The 23937-nt window shown below is 41.4% G+C and overlaps 1 protein-coding gene across 1 annotated transcript in view; it reads left to right on the plus strand.

Annotated features, from left to right (window-relative positions):
- Positions 1-23937, plus strand: part of pde3b (phosphodiesterase 3B) — a 123377-nt gene that overhangs the window by 66829 nt on the left and 32611 nt on the right. The window contains exons 4-5 of the mRNA XM_043705806.1: positions 9588-9745; positions 17188-17306. Of these exons, the coding sequence (XP_043561741.1) occupies positions 9588-9745; positions 17188-17306 (277 nt within the window). The remainder of the gene's footprint in view (positions 1-9587; positions 9746-17187; positions 17307-23937) is intronic.

Here is a 23937-nt window from a genome sequence, read left to right on the forward strand (position 1 = left end):
GAAGGTCCTTTGGCCATAAATATCATCGCTGTGCTAAAGAATCCATGCATACCATGGCTGTCCATGTGTTGCTGCACGTTTTGCTTTTTTTCCATCCACCATTGTTGCTGAAGTCCCAGATTTGTTGTTGTGCTTCCAACATTCATTTATCTCTGGAACTGCTTTTGTTCCTTTCGTATTGATCGTGTTTCCAATTCATGAATGCCTTACACTTGTAACTTTGTAGCTCTGGATTTGGTGATGGTTCTCATTAAACTAGTCGATATTTCCTGGGAGAGAAACCCAAAGTCTCCTCTTATGTTTATGATGGCAGTAAGGCCAGACCAAGCACTTTGGATGTTCTCTAGTTTCTGTTCATTGAGCATTGTCAGGCTGATCAAGTAGGTCTGTGATTATAGAATCATTCAGTTTCCTGTTGCAATGCATCTGTAGCTGCTCCTGTTTCTGCTTCTGCTATTTTTAGGCCAGCCTGATGGTGATAAAAAGGTCAGCTTATGCGATGGTTGGTCCAGAATTTGTCAGCTTCTGTCACAGCGGAGATGATGTGGATGTCTTACAGTCCCTTGCTCCAATGATGGCATAATCAAGCAGGTGTCAATGTCTGGACTAAGTGTGTAGCCAGAAAGTCTTGTATTTGTCTCTCTAATGAAATAGGGTGTTTATGACCAGACCATATACTCGACTTTTCATCAGTAGGAGGGCTTTGGTGCTGTCTGATTTCCACACACCTTACATGCCTATCACATCATTCCAGAAGTTTGTATTCCTCCCAATTCTGGCATAGAAATCACGGGCAAATCAGCTTGTCTCTGATGGGGCATGTTCAAGTGTCTTCTACCAGCCTGCTCCCATCAAACAACACTGTTCCCATTTATCAAGATCCATGGCAAGCCCCTCGACGATGTCAATCCATTCCTTCCAGGAGGATCTCCTCCCAGGAAAGTAGTCATCGGCAAAACTCAACTGCCTCCACTATGCGACTGCAGCTTTTGCTTGTCTGAGGCAAAGACTGCTTGATCACAAAGACCTCAAACCTGACACCAAGATCATCGTCTACAAAGTAGTGCAGTTTTACCAGCCCTCCTGTGTGCTTGTTAGACATGGAAAATGTACAGCAGATGCCTTAAATCCCTTGAGAAATAACATCACTGATACCTTTGCAAAAAACATGCAAATTACTGGCACTCCAATACATTGTCCTCTCAGGCAATGTTGAGGCACTAGTCATGGACAGTCAGCTGCATGAGGTGGACCACATCATTTACATGCCTGACTCAAGGCTTCGAAAACAATCTCTTCACTCCACATATGGGTATAAGTGGTAAGCAGGAGGGGGAGGAAATGCTTTAAGGATGTCATAGAGCCATAGAGATGTACAGCCAGCAAATAGACCCTTCAGTCCAACTTGTCCATGCCGACCAGATATCCTAACCCAATTTAGTCCCACCTGCCAGCACCCAGCCCATGTCCTCAAAGCTTCGCTGAAGAAGTATTATACATCCATTAACTTGTGTGAAACCCAAGCTCAAGACCCAGTTTGGAGAAAGGGACAACTATTTCAAGAGTTTCTAACAGGCCCATATGGCAGAAAAGCACAAAAATTGTGCATTCCACTCACCAACCCACTTTAGCAAATGCCTCCTGCTCCACATGTAATAAGATTTGCTGATCCAGTATTAAACTATTCAGTCAACAAAGGATCCACAATACCAGAGTCATACTTAATCCCGAGAGACAACTTAAGAGGAAGTGGCTGATTGAAGGTAATGCGAATCGACTGTAACAGGACACAGGCTCGTAACATCAGCTAGTGGAATTGGCAGACCTGGTTGCTGACAGATTTTAACACAGAAGTGTGAGATGATGCATGTTAGCAGAAAAGATAAGGAGAAGGATTATAGACAATGTGTGAGAGCTCTAAACTATGTGCAGGCCAGTGTCCTGGAGGTTCATTTGTGGCATTTTTGAAGGTGGCAGGACATCTTGAGAAAGTAGTTGGCAAAATGTGGCTTCATAAATAGTGGTGTTGAGTGCAAATTCAGCTAACTTATGCTAAATCTTTATGAAGTGCTAGTTCTGTCAAATTGAGATGAGGTAAAGTTGTGGACTGAGAGCCTCAAGTTGATATCCTTAATGAATACTTTGCATTGGTATTCATAAAGGAGAGTGGCATGGTTGATGGTAGTCTAGAGAGGAGTATGTTGATATTCTAGAGCATATTGATATAAAAAATTGTGTTGGATGTCTTGTACAGCATTGGTATAGACAAGTCCCCAGGTCCTGATGGGATCTAACCCAGAATACTGAGAAAGGTGCTGACGGAAATTGCTCGGACTTTGAACAAAATTTTTCTTTTGGTCTTTAGTCACAGGAGAAGTTGCAGAAGACTGGTGAATAACCAATGCTTTTCCTTTTAAGAAGTGGGACAGGGATAATCCAGGGAATACAGGCTTACCATACTGCTAAGGAAGTTATTGGAGAAGATTCTTAGGAACAGGATTTACTTACATGTGGAAGAATATGGACTTATTAATGATGGGTAGGGGAGTTCAAGTCTCACAAACTTGTTTGAGTTTTTTTGAAGAAATTACAAAGTTGATTGAGGAGGCCAGGGCAGTGGATGTTGTCTGCAAGGAGTTTGGCAAGGCCTTTCACAAGGTCCTTCTGGCAGGCTGATACAGGTAAAGTCACATGAAATCCATGGTGAGCTGGTATGATGGATACAGAATGAGCTTAGTCATACAAGACAGAATGATGGTGGAAGGGTGGTTTTAGAAATTTGGAGGTCTGATTACTAAGTTTGCAAATGGCACAAAGATTGGGGGAGCTGTGCATAGTGAGCAGATTGCCTGAGGGTACAGCTCGATATATAGGTTGGAGACTTGGGTGGAGAAATGGCAAATGGAATTAATCTGGACAAATACAAGGTTATGCATTTTGTAAGGTCGAATGCAGCACAGAGGTATAGAGCAAATGGCAGACCCCTAAGAAGACCACAAGATATAGGAGCAGAATTAGGCCATCCAACCCATTTGATTCTGCTCCTTCATTTGATCATAGCTGATATGTTTTTCAACCCAATCATTCTGCCATTTCCCTTTAATCTTTGCTTCCCTTACCAATCAAGAACTTGTCTGTCTCTGTCTGCATTACACTCAGTAACTTAGCCTCCACAGCCTTTTGATGCAGTGAATTCCACAGATAAACCACGCTCCAGATGATGAAATTCCCACTCATCTCAATTCTAAAGGGGGTTGTCCTTTCAATCTGAGGCTGGGTCCTTGGGTTCTCGTGTCTCAATAGTAGAAACATCTTCTCCATGACCAATGTATCCAGGCCTCTTGGTAGTTTATACATTTGAGTTAGATCTCTCCCCCTCTCATCTTTCTAAACTACATCGAGTACAGATCCAGAGTCCTCAACTGCACCTTATATGACAAGCCATTCAAGCAAGACTCATTCTTGTAAAGCTCCTCTGGACCCTCTGCAATGGCAGCATATCATTCCTCAGATACAGGGCCCAAAACTGCTCTCAATATTCTAAACGTGGTCCGACCAGAACCCTGTGCAGCACCAGCAATGCATCTCTGCTCTTGTAATCTTAAACGCAACCTGAACTAGGACTCCTTTGACCACTTGAGCTTCAGATTTCGGAAGCTTTTCCCCATTTCAAAAATAGTTTACACCTTTATTCTACCAACCGAAGTGTGTAACCTCATGCTTTTCCCACATTTCAGGCCATGTGCCCTTTGTTCAAGCCTGACCAAGTCCTTCTGCAGTCTTCCCACTTCCTCAACACTATATCTCACTCCACTTTGTCATCTGCAAACTTAGGGGCAACGCCTTCACTTCCTTCATCCAGGTCAGTAATGTATGACATGAATAGTTGTGGTCTCAACACTGCCCCCAGCGGGACTCTCATCATTGACTGCCGTCCTGAAAAAGATCCCTTTATCCCCACACTGTTTTCTGCCAGTCAGCCATTCTCTATCCATGTTAGTTCCTTGCCCTTAGTACCATAGGTTCTTATCTTATTTGGCAGCCTCCTGTACAGCACCTTGTCAAAGGCCTTCGAGAAAGTAGATTATTATCTAACTTGACCATTATGTCCTCAAAGAAGCTATAGGAGATGCTGAACAAGCTAGGGCTGTTTCCCCTGGAGCTGAGGTTGCCTCATAGAGGTTTACCAAATTATGGGGGTCATGGATAGGGTAAATAGGCAAAGTCTTTTCTCTGGGGTTGGGGAGGCCAGAACTAGAGGGATAAGTTTAGGGTGAGAGGGGAAAGATATAAAAGGGGCAACTTTTTCACGCAGAGGGTGATACGTGTATGGAATGAGCTGCCAGAGGAAGTGGTGGAGGCTGGTGAGGCTGCAACATTTAAGAGGCATTTAGTTGGGTATATGAATAGGAAGGGTTTGGAGGGATATGGGCCGGGAGCTGGCAGGTGGGACTAGATTGGGTTGGGCTATCTGGTCGGCATGGATGGGTTGGACCGAAGGGTCTGTTTCCATGCTGTACATCTCTATGACTCTATGATTTGTCATGCATGACCTCCCCTTGATAAAGAAAGCTGCGCTTCCTCAGTCCTGTTTTACTATGCACTACCAAATACTCTGCAATCTCATCCTTGAAAATGGACTCTAAATTCTTAGCAACGATCAAGGCCAAGCTAACTAGCCTATGGTTTCCTCTTCTGCTCCCTTCCTTCTCAAACAGGGGTGTTAGCCATGTTTGTGTTTCCTGGCACCCTCCCTTGCTCCAGTAATTCCTAAAAGAACACCACCAATACATCTCCAATTGCCTCAGCCATCACTTTCATAACTCGAGGGTGCAGTTCATTCTATCTGGGTGATTTATTCATCTTCAGACCTTTTACCTTCCCTAGTCCCTTTTCCTTATTGATGGCCACTACACTCATTCTGCCTCCAGTCTGCCTTGAAGTTATGGTATGCTGCTGATATCTTCCATAATGAAAATTGATGCTAAGTACCAGTTCAATTCCTCTTCCATTTCTTTGTTCCACATTACTACTACTTCAGACTCATGTTCCAGCAGTCCAATTACCACCTTTTATATATGTAAATAAAATCTCTTGCAGTCTTCTTTTATTTTACTAGTTAGCTTACCCTCCTATTAATCTTCTTCCACCGCCTTATTGTTGTTTTAGTTAACCCTCTGCTGGTTTTTAAAGGCTTCCCAATTCTCTAGCTTCTCACTAATCTTCACAACATCATATTAGTTTTCTTCTGCTTTTTACTTTAGATGTTTTGCTCTTTTTATTTTGCTTTTATATTGTTCTTTGCTTTCCCTTGTCAGCCATGTTTACCTCATCCTCTCATTAGTTTGTTTCTTCTTCTTTGGAATGAATTTCTGTTGTATCTCCTGCATTAATCCCAGAAACTCCTGCCATTGCTTCTCCATCATCTTCACTGCTAAGCTCTCTTTCCAATCAATGCTGGTCAGCTCCTCCCGCATGTCTTTGTAGTTACCTTTACTCAATTGCAATACTATTAAACCTGATTCCAGCTTCTCCCCCTCAAGCCGCAGGGTGAATTCTGTCATATTGTGGTCACTGCCTTTGAAGGGTTCCTTCACCTGAAGCTCCCTAATCAGGTTTGCCTCATGACACATGATATTGCACAGTGGCTCAGTGGTTAGCACTGCTGCCTTCACAGCACCAGGGACCCGGGTTCGATTCCATCCTTGTGCGACTGTCTGTGTAGAGTTGGCACATTCTCCCCGTGTCTGCGTGGGTTGCCTCCGGGTGCTCCGGTTTCCTCCCACAGTCCAAAAGATGTGCTGGTCAGGTGAATTGGCCATGCTAAATTGCCCCATAGTGTTAGGTGAATTGCCCATTGTGTTAGTCAGGACTAAATATAGGGTAAGGGAATGGGTCGAGGTGGGTTACTCTTCAGAGGGTTGGTGTGGACCTGTTGGGCCGAGGGGCCTGTTTCTATACTGTAGGGAATCTAATCTAAACTTCTCCAAATCCACAGCTGCCTGTTCACTAGTGGGCTCTACAGCTAACTGCTCAGAAAAAAACCATCTCGTAAACATTTCACAAATTTCTTTTCATCAGATTCTCTGCCAACCTGATCTTCCCAGTCCACCTGCATATCACAGACCCCATGATTATTATAATTAAGTGCCTTTCTTACATGTGTTTTTCATTCCTTGATTTATCTTATTCTAAACTCCCATCAGAATCTTTTTATCCTTTGAGGTTGCTCAGCTCTACCCACATAGATTCTACACCTTCTGACTCGATATCACTTCATGCTATCAATTTATTTTCATTTCTTATTAACAAGGCAACTCCGTACCCTTTGCCCATCTGCCTGTACTTTCAATGGGACATGTATCCTTGGATATTTAATGACTATTCCTGATCTCCCTTGCAGCCATGTCTCTGTGATACCAATTTTAATCTGTACTGCAAGCTTATTTACCTTGTTTCATATAATGTATGCATTTAAGTACAACACCCTCAGTCCTACGTTGATTGCCCATCCTCTCCACTTATTTACAGTCTGAAGTTAAGTTTCTGACCTTTTCCATACTCTCTGTCCTACTGTTCTGAAACTTTAATAACTTCTGCTGAGCCCTCCCCCAACTTTTCCATAATTTTCCATGCAACTGAACCCATCCCCCCACAATTTAGTCTAAAGACCTAGTTATGCAATTTGCCAAGACTCTGGTCCCAACGTAATTCAGGTGGAATCCATTGGAACAGCTTCCTTCCCTAATACTGGTGCCAATGTCCCACGAAGTTAAACCTGTTTCTCCCACACCAAGCTTTGAGCTATGTGTTTATGTCTTTAATCTTGTTGACCCTTTGCCAGTTTGCTCATGGCATGTGTAGTAATCTAGAAATTACTACCTTTTGGTTTTGCTGTTTAATTTGGCCCCTAACTACTCATATTCCCTCAGCAAAACCCCTTTCCTGTTTTTACCTATGTTGTTGGTACCTACGTGCACCATGGCAGCTGAAGCTTTTTCCTCCCACTCGAAGTTCCTCTGCAGACCAGATGAGATATCCTGAACCTGGACGCCTGGCAGTCATCATAGTCTTTGGGACTCTTGATCCTGACTAGAACAGAGTCTATTGCCCTGACTATGCTATTCCTGATTAAAGAACTTCACTTCTCTATTCTCACTACTGCTTAGGATCCCTCCACCCTGCCTACGTTCTAGTTTAAAGGCTCCCGAGTATCTCTAACGATCTTCCCGCTCGGATATTGGTTCCCCCTTTTGAACAGGTCTCTTCTGCCCCAGAAGAGATTCCAACAATCCAAAAATCTGAGTCCTTGCCCCAGTACCATTTTCACAGCTCCTCATTTATCTGCCCTATCCTGCTATTCCTCCTCTCACTAGCACATGGCACTGAAGTAATCCAGAGATTATTACCTTTGAAGTCTTGCTTTTTAACATCTTGGAGACATTGAGGTATGCAGATGCTGGAGATCAGAGTTGAGAGTGTGTTGCTGGAAAAGCACAGCAAGTCCGGCAGCATCTGAGGAGCAGGAAAACCAACATTTCAGGCCAGAGCCCTTCATCAGAAATTCTTGATGAAGGGCTCCGGTCCAAAACGTTGATATTCACTCTGTCTACTCTATCCTTTGACAAGTTGCCGCAACGGCTCCGAAAAGTCCTTTACCTTGTTTACTCATCCTCCCTGCAGCTCTTGCTCTCGTCCATACAGGGAGCAAGAATCTCCAACATGCGGGACAAGCTCAAGGGATGGGGGTACTTCAGCACTACCCCCTGGATCCCCTTAACTACTTTGCTCATAGTCACACTCTCCTGTCCCTGATCACTGACTGAATTCGAGGTAGTTAACTTAATAGGTGTGACTGCCTCCTAAAACACAGCATCCAGATAACTCTCTCCCTCCCTGATGTGTTGCAATGTTCAAAGCTCTGAGCTGGACAAAGCTGCAACCCTTGCTGCAAATGTGGTCATTATGATGGCACAATGGGATCCACGAGCTCCCACATCATGCAAGCACAACACCTGGCTATGCACTCTGTTTAATTTGACATTGAAGAAACATTGGTCTTTCAGTTTGCAATTTGAAAATATTTTCCTGTTTATCTTCAGTCTGGAAGTAAACTGAAATTAATTGTGAAATTAATAGCTATCACCACCTTATGGTTTATCTATGACGTCACCCTTTTGTTCTGGGTCCCTGATCATAGGCTCCAAATTATCCTGTTAAGTAAACCTAACTAATATAAGCCAAAACAAGCACTTGCTCTCCTCTATAACAAATACCTATGCTGCCTCCAAATTCTTCCAAATACATGTACACTCAGTGTGTGTCTCACTCTGGATATAATCTTTCCTTGCTGACCATGCAAACCACTAACATACAGAGGGATTTAGGTGATGGGTCCAAAGATCCCTGGAAGTGGTAACACAAATGGAAACGGTGGTGAAGAAGGCATACGGCATGCTTGCCTTTGTCAGTTGGGCATAGAGTATAAAAAATTGGCAAGTCACATTATGGCTGTGTCGAACTTTAGTTAGGCCACATTTGGAATATTGTGTACAGTTTTGGTCACCACACTCCCAAAATTTTGCGAAGGTTTTGAAGAGGGCAGAGAACAGGTTTACCAGGATGTTGCCTGGTTTTGTTGGCTATGAGGAGAGATTAATCAAACATGATTTGTTTTCATTTGAGTATCAGATGCTGACTGGCAACCTGATAGTAGTTTACAAAATTATGTGAACCAGGGATAGAATAGATTGTCGCAGTTTTTCTCAAGGTAGAAGTGCTAGTACTAAGGGACATAGGATTTAAGGTAAAAGAAGGTGCCAGAGGAGGTGGTCGAAGCAGACATATAATGGCAACTTCTGAGAGGCATCTTGGCAGATACATGACTGGGCAGAGAATACAGGGATGTGGACTCCAAAGAAGCATAAGGTTTTTAGTTTAGGAAGGTGTCATGTATCAGTGAGGTTTTATTGGGCCACAGGGCCTGTTGCTCTGCTGTACTTATCTTTGTTTTTTTGTTCTACACTTTAAGAAGAATATGAGGGTTCTTAAAAAGGTACAGAGGAGATTTATCAGGTGGTTCCAGGGATTAAGTATTTTAGCTCCAAAGTTAGATTAAAAAGCTGGGATTGTTCTCCTTGTAGCAAAGGAAATTATAGGATATTTTTGAATGAGTTGTATAAGATCATAACAGATTTAGATAAAGGAGCAAATGAAAATCTGTTCCTATGAGCTGACCTCATAGAGGTCCACAGATTTAAGGTTTACAGCACGAGATGTAAGGGAATAGAAGGAGGAATGGTTTTAACTCAATAACAAGAACTTGTTCCCAAGAGGGTGGTAAATGCAGAAACAATGAGTGATTTAAAAAGGAAATTGGATGGGTTTTCAAGGGAGGTCAATGATAGGACTACAAGGTTGATTGGGAAGAGTGGATTTGATTAGATTTCCCATATAAAACTGGCAGGGACTCAATATGCTAAGTTACCTCCTGTGTTGTAATATTTTTATGACTAATAAAATTTAAGGCAGTAGTTAAGTCATTTGTTCAGTTAGTTTGCTAACTTTGTGTATTTTTCTAAATTTAGCGTTTAAGACGAAGTTTACCAACTGGACAGCTTAGAAGAAACACAGGATCATGGACAACCACCACATCAGCTACTGGTTTGCCAACAATGGAACCTGCTCCTCTTAGATGGGACCGAAGCAATGGAATGAGACCCCATCCAGAGAGTGGGTCAGTGAGGTAAATTATACTTTTTACTAGTTCAGTTGAAATCATGTAAGCATTCTAAAGGAAAAATTTAATAAAATACCAAAATTCTAGTCACAACAATTGGTTTATTTTTTGTAATAGTTATGTCCTGGAATTAGCTGAAAAAGTCATGGTAAATTTAATATGCATGCTATGTTTAGCATGCAAATAACTCTGAAATTTCTGTTGAGCAAAAGGTAGCCCGCGAAATGTGAATTGACTCCAACTGCTCAGCAATTTGAATAGTTTTGCCATTAACCATGCAAAAGTTACCCTTTGGGTTCAAAGAAATTGCTACTTTTGCACTATTTAAAATAAAATTAAACTCTGCACCAGAAGTTAGGCCTCTCACTGGAGTAATGCACTGTAAATCAAGTCCATCTGTTTCCAGAATTGACAGAAAATTATATATTTCATCGGAATATGCAGTGTGCCCGGTTTACCTGCCAGATATCCACCAGATTACCAGAAGATACAAACCGGGTTTCTGTACTTAACAAGAACTTATACCTATTACAGTAAATTCTTCTAATTAAAGGTAAACAACTACAAATTGTCAACATGTAATCTTACAAACACACCTGTGGCCGCACGTGCGTGTGTGCGCACACACCAGTGGCCTCACAGCAGCTGTTCAGCGCTGAGTGCCCCTCCTCGGCATCCCGGAGGTGAACCCGAGAGGTGCCTGAGGGATTGGCAACCATTTGATGCCATCGTCCTTTGTTGAGGGATCTATGTGGCCAGTGCCCATGGATTGTGCCCTGAGGTGGTGATGACTGATAAACAACAGAGAAGCTCTTCACAGCCAGGTATTTGCTTTGACCACCATGTTGAAAATTCTGCCCATCCACTTTACTTAGGTGGTCGGTTGGGAAGCTGAATGTGAATGATATAATCTGAGCGGTTAATTCAGTCGTTAACCATCAGTAATTCTCACCTATCTTAAATCTCTCCACAAACTCCAGAGCTAAGTTAAAAGATGCAGTGAGTGCTCCCAACATTGAGAGAGGCCTGGTTAAACTTCTGTTTTTCTCTCCACAGATGCGGTCTGGCCTGCTGTGTATTTCCAACATGTTTTGCTTTTATTTCAAAAGTAATAACTTCAGCCAAGAATAGTTTCATATATTTAGGAAGAGTTTTCCATTCCACTAGTAAATACTAAATAAATTTGGCAAAGCGAAATGCTAATCAGTGTTTCTACAATAAATTCCTGTTTTGTGATAATCATTTGTAAAGGCAGAGATTCATTTTTAAAAGACCATATGCACTTGAGATTATCTAATGTTTACAGGTTCAATGACTAAAATAAATGTTTACCTTTGGACTTTGGAGCACTAGTGGCATTACATATGTGGTGCAAAATGTTTTATGGTGGCATGGAGAAAGCTCACTCAAATACAAAATCATAACTACCTGTCCCCTTGTCTATCTTCAAATCGCCTACTTTTTATGTTGATATACGAGAATTTAAGTATCAGCTTTCTCTGTTAAGTGAACTATTTCTGACCAGTCCCATCTCCTTTTGTTATTTATTTCTAATGACTTTTTAAAGTTTAGTTAATGTTGAAATTTTGAATCTATTCTTAAATTATGTTGTCTTTGCCCATCTAATCTCCTTTTCCTGTGGAAAACATTGTGGGCACAATTGTTTAAAGACTGATTAATCTTGAATATCAAATCAAAGTATATTGTGTTGCTTTCTACAGACAGTTTGTAGAACTGTGTATCTCTGAGTCAGAGAGTTGCAGGTTAATATTCCACTTCAGAGATGTGAGTATGTAGAATGGGTTAGTACTTGGGAAGTGCTGCATTGTTGGACTTGCTGTCTTTCAGAGAACATATTATACTGATATCCCTTTCACCTTCTCTGGTGGAGGTAGAGAATCACATAGTGTGATTGACAGACAACAGGGGTGCCTTGCCCATGTGTATTTCTCCAGTCCTCCTTCAAAGCAGACTCATTGATAATAATCTTCTTTCTCTTTGTAGTTCCTTGCTTTGCAAAATTAGTTGCTACAGTAGAACAGTGACTGTACCTTGTAGTACTACTTTGACTATAAAGTCCTTTGGTTCTGAGGCCATGTCAGATATCATATAATGAAGCTTTCTTGCAAGCTTCAATTTTTACTGAAGAGCAAGGCCTTATCGATTAGGCACCTTAGATCTTCTGTTGAACAGGGTTTGTCAAGATTCAAACAAGTAATTGTTATAGCGGACTCTCCAGTCAGGGGCATAGACAGGTGATTCTGCAGTTGTGAGCAAGAATTCAGGAAGGTGTATTGCCTCCCTGGTGCCAAAGTCAAGGACTTCTTGGAGCAGTTGCAGCAACTTGTCAAAGGAGAGAGTAAATAGAACATAGAACATTACAGTGCACTACGGGCCCTTCAGCCCTCAATAATTCCACAGGTCAATACAACAATCTGAAGCCCATCTAACGTACAATTTTCCATTCTTATCCATATGCCTATCCAATAACCATTTAAATCTCCTTAAAGTTGGCGAGTCTACTACTGTTGCAGGCAGTGCATTCCATGCCCCTACTACCCCCTGAGTAAAGAAACTACCTCTGACATCTGTCCTATATCTATCACCCCTCAATTTAAAGCTATGTCCCCTCATGCTAGCCATTGCCATCCCCATCCTAGGAAAAAGGCTCTCACTTTCCACCCTATCTAACCCTCTGATTATCTTAAATGTCTCAATTAAGTCACCACTCAATCTTCTCTCTAACAAAAACAGCCTCAAGTCCCTTAACCTTTCCTCATAAGACCTTACCTCTGTACCAGGCAACATCCTAGTCTATCTCCTCTGAACCTTTTCCAAAACTTCCACGTCCTTCCGAAAATGCGGTGACCAGAACTGTATGTAATATTCCAAATTTGGTTGTATCAAAGCTTTGTACAGCTGCAGAATGGTCTCATGGTTCCGAAACTCACTCCCTCTACCTATAAAAGCTAACACACCATATGCCTTCTTAACAACCCAATTAACCTGCGTGGCAACATTCAAGGATTTGTGTGCCTGGACTCTGAGATCTCTCTACTCATCTACACTACCAAGAATCTTATAATTAGCCCAGTAATCTGCATTCCTGTTACCCCTTCCAAAGTGAATCACCTCTCACTTTTCTGCATTAAACACCATTTGCCACTTGTCAGCCCAGCTCTGCAGCTTATCTGTGTCTCTGTAATCTACAACATCGTTCGTTACTATCCACAACTCTACTGACCTTAGTGTCATCCGCAAATCCACACAGACAGTCGCCCAAGGCTGGAATCAAACCCTGGTTCCTGCTGTTGTGAGTCTGCAGTGCTAACTATTGAGCCACCATGCTGCCCCTGAACAGCCAGAGGTCATTGTATACATTGGTACAAATGACATAAGTAGAAAAGGGGATGGGGTTGTGCAGAGGCAATATAGGACATTAAGTAGGAGGTTAAAAAGCAAGATGTCAAAGGTAGTAATCTCTGGATTACTTCAATGCCATGTGCTGGTGAGAGGAGGAAGAGGAGGATCGGGCAGATAAATGAATGGCTGAGATGATGGTGCAAGGGTCAAGGACTCAGATTTTTGGATTGTGGGAATCTCTTCTGGAGCAGAAGAGACCTGCTCAAAAAAGGTTGGTTCAAACGGGAGACCAATATCTTGTCGAGGAGATTGCTAGAGTTACTCAAGAGCCTTTAATCGAGAATGGAGGTAGGGGTTTTTTAAGTAGTAGTGAGAATACAGAGAAAGCTACAGAGAAAGTAGGGCAGCACAGTGGCTCAGTGGTTAGCACTGTTGCCTCACAGTGCCAGGGACCCAGGTACGATTCCAGCATCAGACTGTCTGTGTGGAGTTTGCACATTGCATTCTCCTTTGTCTGTGTGGGTTTCCTCCCACAGTCCAAAGATGTGCAGGTTAGGTGAATTGGTCATGCTAAATTGCCCATAGTATTTGGGGATGTGTAGGTTAGGTGCTTTAGATTAGATTCCCTACACTGACCATCCAAAGAGTAACCTACCCAGACTCATTTCCCTATATTTTACCCCTGACTAATGCAACTAACACTATGGGCAATTTAGCATAGCCAATTCACCTAACCTGCACATCTTTGGATTGTGGGAGGAAACTGGAGCACCTGGATGAAACCCACGCAGGCATGAGAATGTGCAAACTCCACACAGACAGTTGCCTGAGGCAGGAATTGAACCCAGGTCACTGGCACTGTGAGGAAGCAGTGCTAAGGCAAATATAGGGTAGGGGAATGGGTCTGAGTGGGTTACTTTTCGGAGGGTCGGTGTGGACTTGTTTGGCTAAAGGGCCTATTTCCACAGTGTAGGGATCCTAATTCTAATTCTATGGATTGTTCTGCAGTTAAAGAGAGCAAGTTAATTAGACAAGGTGGCAGGTAAGAGTATGTCAGAAAACAAGGAAACTCTGAAGAATTATTTTCAATGCAAGAGGTCTGACAGATAAGGTGGATGAACTCAGGGCATGTCGAGGAACATGGGACTGGGATATCATAGCTGTTACAGATACAGGACTGAGGGAGGGACAGGACTGGCAGGTCAGTGTTGCAGGATTTAGATGCTTTAAGAAAGATAGAAAGGGAGGCAAGATAAGAGGGGAATGATTAGGGAAAATATTACTGCTGTATTTAGAGAGGATATTCCTGGGTGATCGTTCACTGAAGCTATATGGTGGAACTCAGAAATAAGAAGGGGATCATCACTTTCATGGGATTGTACAATAGGATCCCCAAAGGTCAGCGGAAAACTGAGGAGCAAATACGTAGGGAGGCCTCAGATGTCTGGAGGAGTAATAGAGTTGTAATAGTGGGGAATTTTAACTTTCCAAACATGGATTGGGACTGGTATAGTGTTAAGGGCTTGGATGAGGAGGAATTTGTTAAATATGTTCAGAAAAACTTTCTTCTTCAATCTGTAAATGTGCCTACTAGAGAAGAAGCAAAACTTAAACTTCTCTTGAGAAGTAAGGCAGGGCAAGTGAATGAAGTGGTAGTGAGGGAGCAGTTTGTATCTTGTGATCATAACTATTTTAAATAGAATTTTAAAACTAATAACAGAATATTTCAAAACTAAAGGAAAAGGATAGGCCTTCTGTAAAAGTTAAAGTTCTAAATTGGAGTAAGACCAATTTTGACAGTAATAGGAACTTTCAAAAGTTGATTGCAGTAGACTAATCACAGGTAAAGGGACAATTGGCAAATGGGACACTTTCAACAGTGTTGTAAGAGAGTTGAGAGGCAATATGTTCCTATTCAGTGAAGGATAAGGCTGGTAGGAGTAGATAACAATGGATAAATAGAGTTAATGAAGCTTTGGTCAAGAAAAAGAAAAGGGCATATGTCAGGAATAGACAACTAGAATTAAGTGAATTATTGAAGAGCATAAGGGGAGTAGGGGGCATTCTTAAGAGAGAGGGAGATCAGCACGGCAGTAAGGGAACGTGAGATAGCCTTAGCAGATAACGCTAAGAATAATCCAAGGCGATTCAACATGACCATTAAGAGTAACTGGGGAGTGAGTAGACCCACTTAAAGATTAACGAAATCATCTACTTGTGGAACCACAAGAGATGGTCGAGATTCTGACCGAAAACTTCATATCAGTACTTACTGTGGAGAAAGACATAGAAACTAGGGAACTCCGGGAAATAAATACCCATGTCTTGAGATAGTCCACATTTCAGAAGAGGAGGTCCTGGAGGTTTTATAAAGCATAAAGGTAGATAAGTTTCCAGGACCTGATCAAGTATATACCAAAATATTGTTGGAAGCCAGGGAAGAAATTGTGGTGTCTTTAGCAGAGGTATTTGTTTTACACACAGCCAAAGGTGAAGTGCTGGAAGACTGGAGGGTGGCTAATGTTGTGCCTTTATTTAAGAAAGGTTGCAAGGAAAAGCCTGGGAACTATAGACTAGTCAGCCTGATGTCAGTAGTGAGTAAGTTGTTGGAGGGGACTCTAAGAGACAGAGTTTACATGGATTCGGAGAGGCAAGGGCTGATTAGGCACAGTCAGCATGCCTTTGTGCATGGGAAGTCAAGTCTTGCAAACTTTAACTGAGTTTTGTGAGGATGTGACCAAGAAGATAAATGAGGGAAGAGTGATAGAAGTTGTCTGAATGGACTTCAGTAAGGCCTTTGACAAGTTTCTGCATGGTAGACTGGTTAGTAAAGTTAGATCACATCAGATTCACAGAGAGCTTGCCAATTGGCTACAAAATTGGCTTGATGGTAGGAGACAGAGTAATGGTGGAGGCCTGTGTCCAGTGATATTCTGCAGGGATTGTTGCTGTTTGTCATTTATATAAATTGGTTGAGAATACAGGTAGCATGGTTCACAAGTTTGTGGATGACACCAAAATTGGTGGTATAGTAGAGAGTGAAGAAGATTATCTAAGATTGCAAAGAGATCTTGATCGATTGGGTTAATGGGCCGAAAAGTCGCAGATCAAGTTTAATTTAGATAAATGCAAGGTGTTACGTTCTGGTGAGACAAATAATGGCAGAATTTACACAGTTAGTGGTAGTACTCTGGGCATGTTGTCAAACAGAGAGCGATCTAGGGGTTCAGGTACGTAGTTCTTTGAAAGTCGCGACATAAATAGGCAGGGTGGTAAGGAAGGCATTTAGCACGTTTGCCTTCATTGCTCAGACCATTGAGTATAAGAGTTGGAATGCTATGTGCAGTTGTACAGAACTGTTAAGGCCACACTGAATTACAGTGTACAGTTCTGGTCACTCTGCTAGATGAAGGATTTTATTAAATTGGAGAAGGTGTAGAAAAGATTTACAAGAATGTTGCCAGGACTGGTGGGTTTGAATTATAAGGAGAGGCTGGGACGCTTTCACTGGAGCATCGCAAGTTGAGGATTGACATTGTAGAGGTTTATAAATCATAAGGGGCATAGATAAGATTATAGTAAAGGTATTTTTCTGAGGGCAGAGGAGTTCAAAACTAGAGGGCACAATTTCAAGCTGAGAGGAGAAAGATGTAAAAGAGACCTGAGGGGCAACGTTTTCACAGATGGTGATTTAAACGTGGAATGAACTGCCAGGAATTGGAAGGTGCAGGTACAGTTACTACTACTTTAAGACATTTGGACATGTGCATGAATAGGAAGGGTTTAGAGGGATACATGCTAAGTGCAGGCAAATGGGACTAGTTTAGTTTGAAAAACTTTATTCAGCACGGACAAGTTGAACGGAAGGTTGTGTTTCCATGCTGTATGACTCGATATTTTCTTGGAGACAAAACAACTAAAGGATGGAAGTTTAACTTAAGAGGTTAACTATTTAAATTGTAACTCTTAACATATTATATATTTGTGCTTACACAACATATTGGTGGGTGCAACTTTTTAATCTGTGTTAAAGTGGTTTGAGAGCAGTTTTTGACTGACTTGTTTGTCGGTTTTCCCTTTTCAAGTACTTTAAATGCAGGTTCACAGGCAAATGGGCCTTCCAGTTCAAACCTGTTGACAATTCCCAAATCTCGGTCTGCATCCCTATCTTTAACATCTCATCATGTTGGACCCAGACGGGCAGGTAACAAATTTTTGTCTTAAGATAACAGCATTTGCTCTTGATGCAGCTGTCAAGACAATTATTGACTAACAAATTGATTTCTAGTTAACAAAATCAAAGTGAAAGGTTGTGAAGTAGTCTCCCAAAGCAAGGTCTGTATCTTCAATATGGAAGCATGAAACCAAAATGAATATATCTATCATCTTATCTGAAAGACAGCACTGCCAGATTATTGTTCTCCATTACTGCATGTATGTAGGCATGAAAGGGTAACTTTTCATGTGAGTAAAAAGAAAAAAGATTATCTTAATTTCAGAAGACAAATCATTTCAATTGTATTCTTCTGATTTGAGAGATTGTCCGAATTATTTGACCACGCAATTTCATTTTGATTATTTTTACCAATCCATTATTTTTATGCAATGACAGGCAGTGTTCATTTTCTCTTTGAAGAATAGTTGTAACTGAAGATAAATAGTCAAAACCTTTCAAAGGAAAAATGTATGCATATCACAAATATAACAAAGACTGGCACTTCGAGTTTTCATTCATTTCCACAGGGTCCATAGTTGAAAATTTATCTTTGAATTCTACTTGGTGCTATTTTTGGTTTTCTAAGATTTAATCATAAAATGTTTTAGCCCGGTTTAAATTCTTGCTGCCTCTATTCTTATACTTCCTTTGGCTCAATGTGCTTTTCTCTATTTGCTAGCTCATTGGCTCACAATTTTCTCTTAATTATATATTCTTCAACAGCACAGAACCTTGAACACTTTGTGTATCTAGTTTAGACATATGAATACAGATTTATTTGAAGATATGCAAATGTATAATTAAACCTGGTTCCTGTTTTGTGTTTTAAAATTTATTAAGATTAGGATTTAGAAATTAAATAATGCTCTTGTTTCAAATAGTTCTCTTTGTTGTGATAAAAGGTGCATTATTTAAATTTGGATTTTAAAATAGAGGCACGGATTTTGGTTAGTTCTAAGAAGGTAATTTATTTGTCAAACAGATTAGGAAATTATTTGAAGCAGTGACCTAAGTGCATTAGTTTCAAGAAAGTATGTGATTACGGTCAAGTGCTTGGGACATCCCTGTCGTGTTAATGGCTAAAATAGAGTCATACAGCACGGAAACAGACCCTTTGGTTCAACCTGTTCGCACTGACCAGGCATTCCAATTTGACCTAGTCCCATTGGCTAGCATTTGGCCCATATCCCTTTAATCCCTTTCTCCAGCTGTCTTTTAAGTGTTGTAATTGTACGTGCCTCCACCAATTCCTCTGGCAGCTCATTCCATACACACACTAACCTCTGCATGAAAATCTTACCAGTCAGGTCCTTTTCGAATCTTTCCTTTCTCACTTTAAATCTACACTGTCTAGTCTTGAACTCAACCACCCTAGGAAAAAGACCTTTGCTTTTCACCCTATACATGCCCATCCTGATCTTATAAACCTCCAGAAGGTTCCCCCCCGAGCTTCTGACACTGCAGGAAAAAGGCCCCAGCCTATTCAGCCTCTCTCTGTAACTCAAACCCTCCAGTCCCACCCTGCAACATCCTTGTAAGTCTTTTCTGCACCCTCTCAAGTTTAACAAAATCTTTCCTGTAAAAGGTGACCAGAATGATATGTCATAATCTAAAAGTGGCCTCATCAATGTCTGTACAGTTGCAACGTGATATCCCAAATGCTATACTCAGTGTTCTGACAAATGAAGACAAGCATGCCAAATGTCATCTTCACCACTCTGTATACCTGCAACTCCATTTTCAATCAACTTTGTACCTACACACCCAGGTCTCTTTGTTCAGCAACACCTCTGGGCCTTACCATTAACTGCATAAGTCCTGCCCTGATTTCCCTTATGAAAACGCAACACCTCACATTTACCAAAATTAAACTCCATTTGCCACTCCTTGGTCTGATCAAGGTCCTGTTGTAGCCTGAGATAATCTTCCTCACTGTGTACCACATCTTCTATTTTGGGGCAGGTTAACTTACCATATTCCTATATTTGCATCAAAATCATTTATGTAAATGCTGAAAATTTTTATATACTGTTCTTTTATGGCAGACAGAGTAAATACTTTCAGAACTTTTAACGTTCAAGGTTTTAGTTCAGAAGAACACCGATTTCACATGGAAAGTAGCATAGTTTCTCCGAGCAAGGAAATTGAGTCAATTCAGGAAAATTGGTCCTCTCAGCAGAAGTGGGTTCCAGTCTATGGTACTTCAAGCGAGCAGAGTTTGGTTACAAATCTTCAAGTTGTTGGAACTGCGAAAGTTAAGAAGTTGGCTCTACAGTTCAAATCAACGAAACTAGGCAATGTCTGTTACATAAAGATTTAAAGACGTTGAGATTGGAGTGATATTTCTTTGGATTTGAAATACTGCAGTACATGTTGTTGGAAAATGGATTGAGACTTTGTTTGTATTAACATTTTTCTAACCCTCTTCTAAGCTTCTATTTCTTTTTTGTTTTAGAAGAACTTGTGCTCTGTTTTTAAAGGACAGCTGCAATCTTGTTTGAATATGTTCCAATGAATAACTGCCACATTAGTCAGCTGCAAAAATTAAACGTATGATCTTTCAAGCCAGGTTTCATTCTGGGATCTAACTTCTGCAGTATTACCATCAGCAAGGAACATAACACTGCTCCAGGTAGTGCAGGCTGACAGGACCATGCAATGCTCTTTCTTTTCTGACCCAGTCATAACTTTAGAATGCTGCAAATGCACAGAGTAATATTTTCCATTAGGTTTTTTTAATTCACTCGTAGAGTATATGTGTTGCTGGCTGGCCCATTCCTCATTGCCCTTGAAAAGATGACTGTGAGCTACCTTCTTGAACCACTGCAGTCCATTTGCTGCAGCGTGACCAAAAGTCTCCTTTTGGGAGGGAATTCCAGGATTTTGACCAGGCAAAGTGAAGGAGCGGCAATGTATTTCCATGTCAGGAAGATGAATACTTGGAGAGGAACTTGCAGATGATGGTGTTCCCATGTATCTGCTGCCCTTGTCCTTCTAGATAGAAGTGTTCGTAGGTTTGAAAGGTGCTGTCTCAGGATCTTTTGTGAATTTCTGCAGTGCTACTGAGTGTCGGTGATGTAAGGTGTTTATGTTTGTGGATGAGGTGCCAATAAAGTGGGTTGCTTTGTCTGGATAGTGCCAAACGTCTTGACATTGTTGGAGCTGCACCTATCCAGGCATGTGTGTAGCATTCGGCACAAGTGACAGTATTATATAAATAAATAAAAGCTTGTGCCTTGTAAATGGTGGACAGGCTTTGAAAAGACATGAGGTGATTTATCCACTGCAGTATTCCTACTCTCTGAGCTCATTTGTTGCCACTGTATTTGTACAGTGCATCCAGTTGACTTTCTGGTCATTGGTAATCCCACGCATGTCGATAGTGGGGGACATTCCGTGATGTTAATGCCTTTGAATTTCATGGAGCGACGATTAGGTTGTCCCTAATTGGTCATTGTCTGACAATTGTGTGGTGTGAGTGTTATTTGTTGCTTGTCAGCTCAAGCCTGGATATGGTCTAGATCTTGTTCCATGGACTGCTTCAGTATCTGGAAGTGCAATCATCAGTGAACATCCCTACATCTGACCTTACATCGAAGGGAAGCTCATTGATGAAGCAACTGAAGATTGTTTAGCTCAAGACAATTGCCTAAGGAACTCCAGAGATATCCTGGAGCTGAAATGACTGACCTCCCTCATTGACAACCATTTTCCTCTGTGCCAGTATGACACCAACCAATGGAGAATTTGCCCTTAATTCCCATTGATTCCAGTTTTGTTTGGTCTCCTTGATGTTGAATGCAGCCTTGATGTCAAGGGCTGTCACACTCACCTCACCTCTGGAATTGAATTCATCTGCCCATGTTTATACGAAGCTGAAATGAAATCAGGAGGTGAGTGTCTTTGGCAGAACCCGAACTGACTATCAGTGTGAGGTTTATTGCTGTGCAGTTGCTATTGATGGCATCCTTCTACCACTTTACTGATGAATGGAGTGTAGATTGATGGGGCGGTCATTGGCCGGATTGGATTTATGTTGCTTTTTCTGTGCAGGACATACCTAGGCAATCTTTCCACATTGTCAGGTAGATGGGATTGTTGTAACTGTGCTGGAACAGCTTGGCTAGAGGAGCGGCAGTTTGTGGAGCACAAGTCTTCAGTATTATTGCCAGAATGTTGTTAGAGCCTATAACCTTTGCAATATCCAGTGCCTCTAACCATTTCTTAATATCCCGTAGAGTGAATCGAATTGGCTGAAGACTGGTGTCTGTCAAGCTGGGGACCATTGGTAGAGGCCAAGATTGATTATCTTCTGGTTGAAGATTGTTGCAAATGCAACAGCCTTACCCTTTGCACTGATGTGTTGGTCTGTTCCGTCATTGAGGATGGAGATATTTATGGAGCCACCTCCTCCATTGAGTTAATTGTCCACCACCATTCACAATTGAATGTGGCTGGACGGCAGAGTTTAGACCTGATCCCTTGGTTGTGGGATTGCTTAACTCGATCTATCACTTGTTGCTTATGCTGTTTGGTATGCAAGTAGTCCTGTTTAGTAGCAATACCAGGTTGACATTTCATTTTTAGGTGTGCCTGGTGCTGCTTCCGGCATGCCCTCCTCCATTCTCTACTGAACCAGGGTTCATCTCCTGGCTTGATCGTAATGGCTGAGTGAGGCAAATGCTGGGCAATGAGGTTGTAGATTGTGTTGGAGTATAATTCTGCTGCTGTTGATGTTTCAGAATGCCTCATGGATGCCCAGTCTTATGTTATTGGATGTGTTTGAATTCTGTACCATTTAGCACTGTGACAGTGCCATTCAGTACAATGGAGGTTATTCTCGATGTGAAAGCGGGACTTTGTATTTAACTTTTGCAAGGTTATGGTAGCAGAAGGTGTGATATAAACCTGTGAATTTTGTCTTGTACTTTAATAAAAGAACCACTCAGAATACTTTGCTTGCAACAAATAGCAGTCTGAACAGTTTGGTCTCTTAAACTATTTCGTGATCTAGTGATGAATCTTTTTTTCTGATGGTGTTTATGTTTCAATAGCATGTATATTTGTTGAGAATTATGAAATATTTCTGAAATATATACCATTATTCATCTATCATCATACCTTTCAATGTAATATTCCAATTTATCTTAGTAAACTTTCCCACTTAATTGTGGTAACTACTTTTGCCAATTTCTGCTTTCAAGTTTGTATGATCATTGAAGTTGATGAAAGTGAGGACTGCAGATGCAGGAAATCAGAGTCAAGATTAGAGTGGTGCTGGAAACGCACAGCAGGTCAGGCAACATCTGAGGAGCAGGAAAATTGACGTTTCGGACAAAAACCCTTCAGCTTCCTGAAATGTTGATTTTCTGCTTCTCTGATGCTGCCTGAATTGCTGTGCTTTTCCAGCACCACTCTAATCTTGACTCTGAATATTGAAATCCTCATGATGTTTGCATTGTGTTTAAAGATATAAAAAATTGGAACAAAAGTAGACCATTCAGCCCTTGAATCTTCAATTAGATCACAGCTGATCTGTTTATGTGACTGATTCTAAATTCCCACCTATCCGCAATAATATGTGATAATGCTGCCTAACAAAATCTCTCATCTCTGACTTTGAAATATTCAGTGACACTGCCCTACTGCCTTCTGAGGTAGTGTGTTCAAAGTTCATAGTTCTCTTAGGGAAAAACATTCTCGGTCATCTCTGTCCTGAACAGAAGATCCTAATTTTTAAAACAATGTCCCCTTGTTCTAGACTGAGCCACATCAGGAAACATACTTAACACTTCCACCTCATCAAGACCATTCTGGATCTTAGACACTTCAATCAAGTTGCCCTTCATTTTTCCAATGGAACCCAACCCAACTTATCCCTATTAGACAACCTACTCATGCCAAGTATCAGCCTAGTGAGCATTGTCTGACCTGCCTTTAATAATTTTTATATGCTTCCTTAAATAAGGAGCCTAAACTTTCACACCATAATACAGTAGTTTGAAAGGTCAGAAACTGGCCATTCAGCCCATTGAATCTGCTCTGTCATTCAATGAGAACATCCACTTTGGTTTTATAACCCTTGATTCCCTTACTGATTAAAAACCTGTCTGTCTTGACTTTGAATGAACTTAGCTATACAGCCTCGACAGTCTTCTATGGTGAAGAACTCCACAAATCTAACACCGTCAGAGAAGAAATTCCACCTCATCTGTACGTTAAATAGGCAATCCCTTAATCTGACATCATGCCTTCTGGTCCTAGACTCTCACAGAAAGGTTTCCCCTTGTGAATCTACCCTGTCAACTTCCTTTAGAATCTTGTATGTTTCAATTATGTCATAGTATTCTTCTATATTCCAATGCATACAGACTTAATCTACTTAACCTGTCCAAACCCACAACCACCCTCAAGTTTCCCCTTCAAGCCACTTGCCATCTTGGTTTAGAAATAAATGGCCGTTTCTTCACTGTCGCTTGGTCAAAGTCCTGGAATTCCCTCCTTGATGGCATTGTGAGTCAATCCATAGCAGGTGGATTGCCGTAGTTCAAGGAGGTAGCTCACCACCACCTTTTCAAAGGCAATAAATGTTGGCAAACTAACGATGCCCGCAACCCAT

Source organism: Chiloscyllium plagiosum, chromosome 16, assembly GCF_004010195.1.
Source record: "Chiloscyllium plagiosum isolate BGI_BamShark_2017 chromosome 16, ASM401019v2, whole genome shotgun sequence".
NCBI lineage: Eukaryota > Metazoa > Chordata > Chondrichthyes > Orectolobiformes > Hemiscylliidae > Chiloscyllium > Chiloscyllium plagiosum.